Source organism: Trichosurus vulpecula, chromosome 4 (assembly GCF_011100635.1).
Source record: "Trichosurus vulpecula isolate mTriVul1 chromosome 4, mTriVul1.pri, whole genome shotgun sequence".
Classification (NCBI taxonomy): Eukaryota; Metazoa; Chordata; class Mammalia; order Diprotodontia; family Phalangeridae; genus Trichosurus; species Trichosurus vulpecula.
The window spans coordinates 250,282,301-250,288,988 of NC_050576.1; the positions used below are offsets into that span (position 1 = coordinate 250,282,301).

Here is a 6,688-nt window from a genome sequence, read left to right on the forward strand (position 1 = left end):
ATCTTATTTTCCAGTTGCATGTAAGAACAATTTTTAAACATTTGTTTTTAGAACTTTGAGCTACAAATTCTCTCCCTTCTTCCTCCCCACCCACCCGTCCTGAGAAGGCAAGCAATTCAATATAGGCTACACATGTATCACTATGCAAAACGCTTCCATAATAGTCATGTTGTGAAAGACTTAACTATATTTCCCTCTACCCTATCCCGCCATCCCCCTTTATTCAGTTTTCTCCTTTCATCCTGTCCCTTTTCAAAAGTGTTTGCTTTTGATTACCCCCTCCCCAAATCTGCCCTCTCTTCTATCATTCCTCCTGTCTTATCCTCTTTCCCCCTACTTTCCTGTAGGATAAGATAACCAATTGACTGTGTATGTTATTCCCTCCTTAAGTCCGATGAGAATAGGTTCACTCATTCCTTTTCACCTACTCCCTCTTCCCTTCCATTATAACAGCTTTTTCTTGCCACTTTTATGTGAGGTAACTTACTCCATTCTATTTCTCCCTTTCTCCTTCTCCCAATATATTCCTCTCTTACCCCTGTATCAGTGATTAAGGTGGGACTTTTTGCTGTTCTTCCCTCAAGTGCCTTTAATGATTCTGGCCTTTGTTTGAATGGGGCAGGTAAAATGGGATCTTTTTGTCTTGGAATGTTTCTCAGCACTAAGACAATCAGGAGTCATTGACTTGTGTATGGTGGTACTAGGGATTAACTTTCCCACCCCCTAAAAGGGATTTTTCACTGTTCTTTGTTTGACTTCTTGTGAAGCCAGAGATCATACATAAAGAATCTAGATTTAAAACAAACAACAGACAAAAAGTCACAGATAAAACACAAATGTTTTGATGAACATAAACATCAGCTTCATTCTTCCAAAGGATGGAAACCAGCATTCAATTCTTTCTCTAACAAAACACCAACCATGTTTCAGTATTTTGACTTTAAAGTCTCTTTCTCCAGCAGCAAATCTGCATATCTTTGCTGAAGTTGCTTTTCTCTTTCTTCCTGTTGCTGGATATCTTCTTTTAAACACCCCAGCCTTCTTGCAATTGCTGAATCCTCACGCTTCTTTAGCTCCTCAAAAGTCTGAAGCTCCAAGTGAGCTTGCTCTATTTGGTTCCAGATATCATTCAGCTGTTTCATTAGTCCACTAGCTCGAGACTGGTAGCCACCAAGCAAAATTTTCATCTTCTTTTCCAGTTTTGCAGCTCTCTTAGCTTCTATGGTCATGTGACTCCTATTTATTTCAAGTCTCTTAGCAAGTGATTCAATCCTGTCCTTTTTGCTAGCCAAGTTGGCTTGTGTGTATCTTTGCTGCCCAGGTATATATAAAACTTGATTGCAACATTCTTCCCACACCTGGTTATAAGCTTCATTTGACAGCTCACCATGGCTCATTCCTTGCTTTACTACTTCCATCTCCTGTGTCAATAGGTCTTGAGCCTTCTTCAGTTCATCTTCGGAAAATTTCTCATAGGGGTTGTGTTCCAGGTAAGTTATGTGCTTACTACTATTACTTCCAAATCCTAGGGTTTTACTCTCTTTATTTACAGTTTGTTCTCCATAAGGATGATGCAGAAGATCGTAATGAAGCATTGTGATCATCTCTTTTTTAATTAGTTCTTCACTTTTCTGTAGGTCTGTTAGTGATGGTTCTACATTTAAGGGTCTTAGGATAGTTTCATTTACTCCTGAAGGTCTTGGCAGATCCTTCTGAACAGCTTTGTGCATTAGTTTTAATTCCTTTACATGTTCTGCATCTTGGATAGCCTGCTTTCGAGCATCTACATTAGCAGCATCTTCTACATAAGTTTCATCAGTTTCATGATCTTCTAGCTCCTTCTCAGCATTTTCTGGTAGAACAATCTCAAAGTCATTCTTAGGAGCAGGAAGGCCCATCAAACCTAAACGGAGACACTCATGAGATTCTTTCTCCATCTGTTTCACATAGGCGGAGTCATTGTAATCTGTCAATCCCTCTTCAAGATTTATGTTTAGTTTGTCCCTCAGAGGAGTTCTGCCTGGGGTAGTGCCAACAACTGGTTTACGAATCAGTTTTTCAGCTCCATGAGGAGTCCTTAATGGGGTAGACAAGACTGTGTTTGGTGTCTGAATGATCTGTCTTTGAGGAGTCACACCAGAAAAGTCACTCTCATGCAAAGGGGTATTAAGACCACCTTTCAGTGGGGTGTCCACATTGGTAAGAGCCATCAAATTCTGTGCTTCCTGTACAATTCAATCTTGAGCAGCTGGAGTTTTGGGTGTCCTCAGAGAGATACTATTGGTGGTAACATTATACTCAGACAAAAGAGTACTGGAAGCAGAATTCATGATTCCAGATTCCTCTGCTGTTTGACATGCAATTTCACTTGCTTGGGCAATTTTTACAACTTCCTGAAGTTCTGCATCCGAAATCTGAGGTGCAGGAAGTACTAATTTGCTTCTCTTTTTAGTAATTTCTGACAATCCACTGGTTTGAAGAATAGCTGATGGCAAATCAGATTCCCTTTTTCTTTTAAAATATTGTCTGTCTTTCTTCCTATGCCTGCTTTCTTTTTTAGATCTTAACTCCCCATCAAGATCTTGTTGTAGTAATTTATTAAAGTCAGCATCAAGTGCCTGATAATTTTCTTCAGATGTGTCATAAAAACCTGGAGCAGGCTTTTTTTTTTTTCAAATGGAATTTCTGCATTATAATCTACTCCTCTCTTCTTTCTCCTTTTCTTCTGAATTTCTATGCCAGCTGCTCGAAGTTCTCTTTTCTTTTGGAGGGCAGCAAGGCGTCTTGCTTCTTCCATTTGTTTCTCTCTTGCTTTCCTTTTGGCCTTCTTCCCCTGCGTGTTTGCCAGACGGGCTCTAGCTTCTGAGAGCATTTCAAGTTCATCCTCATCCATATCAATTGGATCAGGTCTGGCTGGTTTCGTTTCTGGATTTGGATCAATCTCTCCAGGTTTAAGTTTCCGTGGATCATCTGTCTCTTCTTCATTGTCTATTTGGGTAGTTTTATCCAGGAGAAATTCATAGTGCTCCAAGCACTGTGCTGCTGTCCGCCCGATGATTGGGGCAATGGTTCTCCACTGGGTCGGCATCAATTTGGCCAGGTGCAAAAGCTTTTCTTCCTCCTCCCTAGACCATTCTGTTTTTTTAATGCTTGGGTCCAGCCATTCATACCATCTGGCCTTGCACTGCTTTGCTGATTTCCTATGCAACAGTGAAGCAATCCGAGACCACTGGTTCTTCCCATATTTCATTACCGCCGCTTTGAGGATTTCATCCTCCGTATTCCTCCATACGCCTCCTTTGATCAGAATCCGAGGCATCTTGGCCGAAGGGTGAGCGATTCGACAATTAGCCGAGGCGATCTAGAGAACAATGAAATGGCGTACTGGCCCGGAACCTGAAGCCAACCCTTCTTCTCAGCACGACCTTCGGCTTCTAGGAATCGGTGGCAAGAAGGATCTCGACCTCCGCTTCAGCCCACAATTCTCGTTTTCGCCGCCCTCTGCAGCTGCTTAAGTAACCCAAGGGGGGAGGGTGCAGAGGGAGGGAGCCCTGCCTACATTGTAGGATTCACAGGTCAGAACAGATAGGATTCACAGGTCGGACCAGATAGGCTTCCCGGGTCAAATGCGATAGGATTCACAGATCAGACGCGGTAGGATTCACGGGTCAGACGCGGTAGGATTCACAGATCAGACGCGGCAGGATTCACAGGTCCGACCAGATGGAATTCACAGGTCGGACCAGATAGGAATCACAGGTAGGACTAGATCGGCTTCACAGGTCAGACGCGGCAGGATTCACAGGTCAGACCAGATAGGATTCACGGTCAGATACGATAGGATTCACAGGTCAGGAGGGGCTTTGACATTTGTTGATGGGTCTGAGGAAGCACTGACTCAGAAGGCCAGACACCAGGAAGATAGATTTGAGTGGACTATCCAGATTCTTGGCCATCCCCTTCAATTCTCTCTTCCTTTGATTGTGCACAAATGCTAACCTGGGGGGGGGGGGGGCCTTTCAAAGTGGTTTGTTTTGACCCCATGCCCATTAGAAGAAGCTGGGTCAGAGGAGATGGAATACCCCTGGCACTACTGCTACTAATCCATCAATAGTCAATAAACATTAAGGCCCTACTATGTGTCAGGCAGTGGGCTAAGCTGTGGATACAAATAGGCAAAAAAGACAGAGATGTCTTGGAGTAGCATGGCCAGGTGGGAAATGAGATGTCCTGAGCAGAGATCCCTCTTTAGCTGGAGGCTATGGATTTTATGGTTCTACCCTTCTATCAGAAGGGCAGAGAATGGTGATGAGAGGGACTCCTGATGCTTATTGGATCTTATAAAATAATGAGATTTTTCCAGCAATGAGCTTTCTGGGGCATGGGGAGACCGCAGATGTGCCAGAGTAGTATGGCCCAGTGAGGAAAAGCCCTCAAAGTTAAAAGACCTAAGTTCAAGTCCCACCTTGGATGTAAACTGGCTATATGACCTTGGATGAGTCTTTTAACCCCTCTGTGATCTAGGCAACTCTCTAAGAGAGGGGGTCTATAGAGACTTCAGAAGAATGTAGAGAAATTTCAGGAGAATCATGAACTTGCATGGGAAAAAAATCACATCTTTATTTTCACTAACCTCTTACTGAAATTTAGCATTTCCTTCAATTATTTAAAAACATTATTCTGCCAAGGGATACATAGACTTCAATAGACTGCCAGTGGTATCCTTCACACACACACACACACACACACACACACACACACACACACACCCAAATTCCTCCTCTAAGATTCTAAGTTGCAGAGGTGTCAATAGATCAATTTCCTGTACTGAGATCATGTGTCTAGTCCCTATCCCTTTCCAAAGCACATGTGCAAGAGACATGTATTCCTAAAGGAGAAAAACCTTTAGAGACTCAATTTGCTCTACTAAGACAAGTGTTCTGTTTTGTTTGGGCTTTTTTTTTTTGTAATAAAGAACTGACATACTAGTTTGGGTATTCTGGATACTTCAAGGTCAGTTATGTCACTTCAAGATCTCTGCAAAAGGTTCACCATTTTTGTCTCATGATTTTGTTGAGGACACCTTCATTTTATTTATTTAGATTGTTTTACAAATATTTTATAGAATTGAGAAAGTAGGCATACAATTTGGTAGTTACTGTTGTCTGCTCAGTGACTTTTTCCCCTTTTTAAAAACATTACCTGTGATATTTTCCATTGATTTGGAGTTTTTTCTTTCTTTCATTTAGATTGAAATGAATCCTCAAGTAGTTTTGATTGTGTTGCCTCCAACCTGTTAAATATTTTCGATGCTCCAGTTGCTCCCCGGGATTTGTTTTGTCTTTAGCTAGGCTAGCCTTAAGACAGCAGAAGAGGTCATTGTTGGACCACAGTCAGTATTTCTCATGTAGTAGAATTTGACTGGGTTTGCCTCCCCATGATTTGTCCCTTAAATATCCAGGGACACCTCCATTCCACAATGAGGTGTGAGAGGAGGACATATGTACAGAAGTATGGAGTAATGGAAAGGACAATGGTTTTGGATTCTGGAGGTCCTGGTTCTAAGCCTAGTTCTGCCACTTTCTTGCTGGATGCTTGTGGCTTCACATCTCTGAATCTCTGTTTCTTGATCTGTAAAAAGGATACCACCAAAATGAAAAGAGTTATCAAGAGGAACATGCAACTGAAAATAGATGTAATCAAAATAAAATCGGTAGGGGCAAGGTTTTTTTTTTAATCTTTCATGGAAACATGTTCCAGATGCCAAATTGCAATTTTCTAATTTATGTGAACTTTGCCAAAATCGTACATATGTGAAAAACTGGAACATGTAAAAATGGTTATGAATGAGTAAGCACACTATGCCAACATATGTAAGGGGACCATAAACATCTCAATTGACCCAAATTAGAGCCTTTATGATCTGTTAGATGAGATAAATTTGCAATTGGGTTTATTTGAAAGATGAAATACGATCCCTCTAAGATGATAATATCTCCACTGGACCCATTACAACTTATCATGTCAATCTTGGTTTCACACCTCACTGAAAGACAAGGCCATAACATTTCTGTGTTCATGTAAATACAAAGCTGGGGCTTTTTAAAAATATTGCCTATCCTGTAAATAGGGATTTTGAAGAAGAGACAGACCACTGATCAGTTGCTGGGCTCTCCCAGCCTATCATGTAAATACCTGTTTAATGACTTTTTGAAAATCAGTTCAGTGGTCTGAGAGACAGAAAGGCCTTTACCTGGTCCTAGGCTCTTGTACAAATGTGTATCTTGAGAGGTGAAAGAAGTTGCAGATCATCCCCTTGACTACTGATGCAAGGAAGCTATTGGTGTTCATCAAGTAATTAAATGCCCAATCATAAGATGCGCATTTGTGGTTATGAAGACTGGCTTTATGAACCGAATCCAGCTGAATGTGAGCTTTGGAAATGCTAAGTTGTTTTTGGTATCACAACAAGAACTCATGTCTATGTAAGGTTTTGCAATTTATTGTGGAAAATAGATAGAATAATGGATAGAGTTCTGGACTTGGAGCCAGGGAAACTTGTTCAAATCCGGCTTCAGATATTTACTAAATGTATGATCCTGACCAAATCACTTAATCGTTCTTAGCCTCCGTTTTTCAGTTGTTAAATAGAAATAACTACATCACCAGCCTTGCAGGATTAGCTTTC

The 6,688-nt window shown here is 41.3% G+C and overlaps 1 protein-coding gene across 1 annotated transcript; it reads right to left on the minus strand.

The window, feature by feature from the left end:
- Positions 1 to 926: 926 nt before the first annotated feature.
- On the minus strand, positions 927 to 3,319 carry LOC118848903 (cell division cycle 5-like protein). The gene is given in 2 exon segments (XM_036757953.1): positions 927 to 2,666; positions 2,669 to 3,319. Coding segments are annotated over 2 exon segments (2,391 nt in total).
- Positions 3,320 to 6,688: the final 3,369 nt, after the last annotated feature.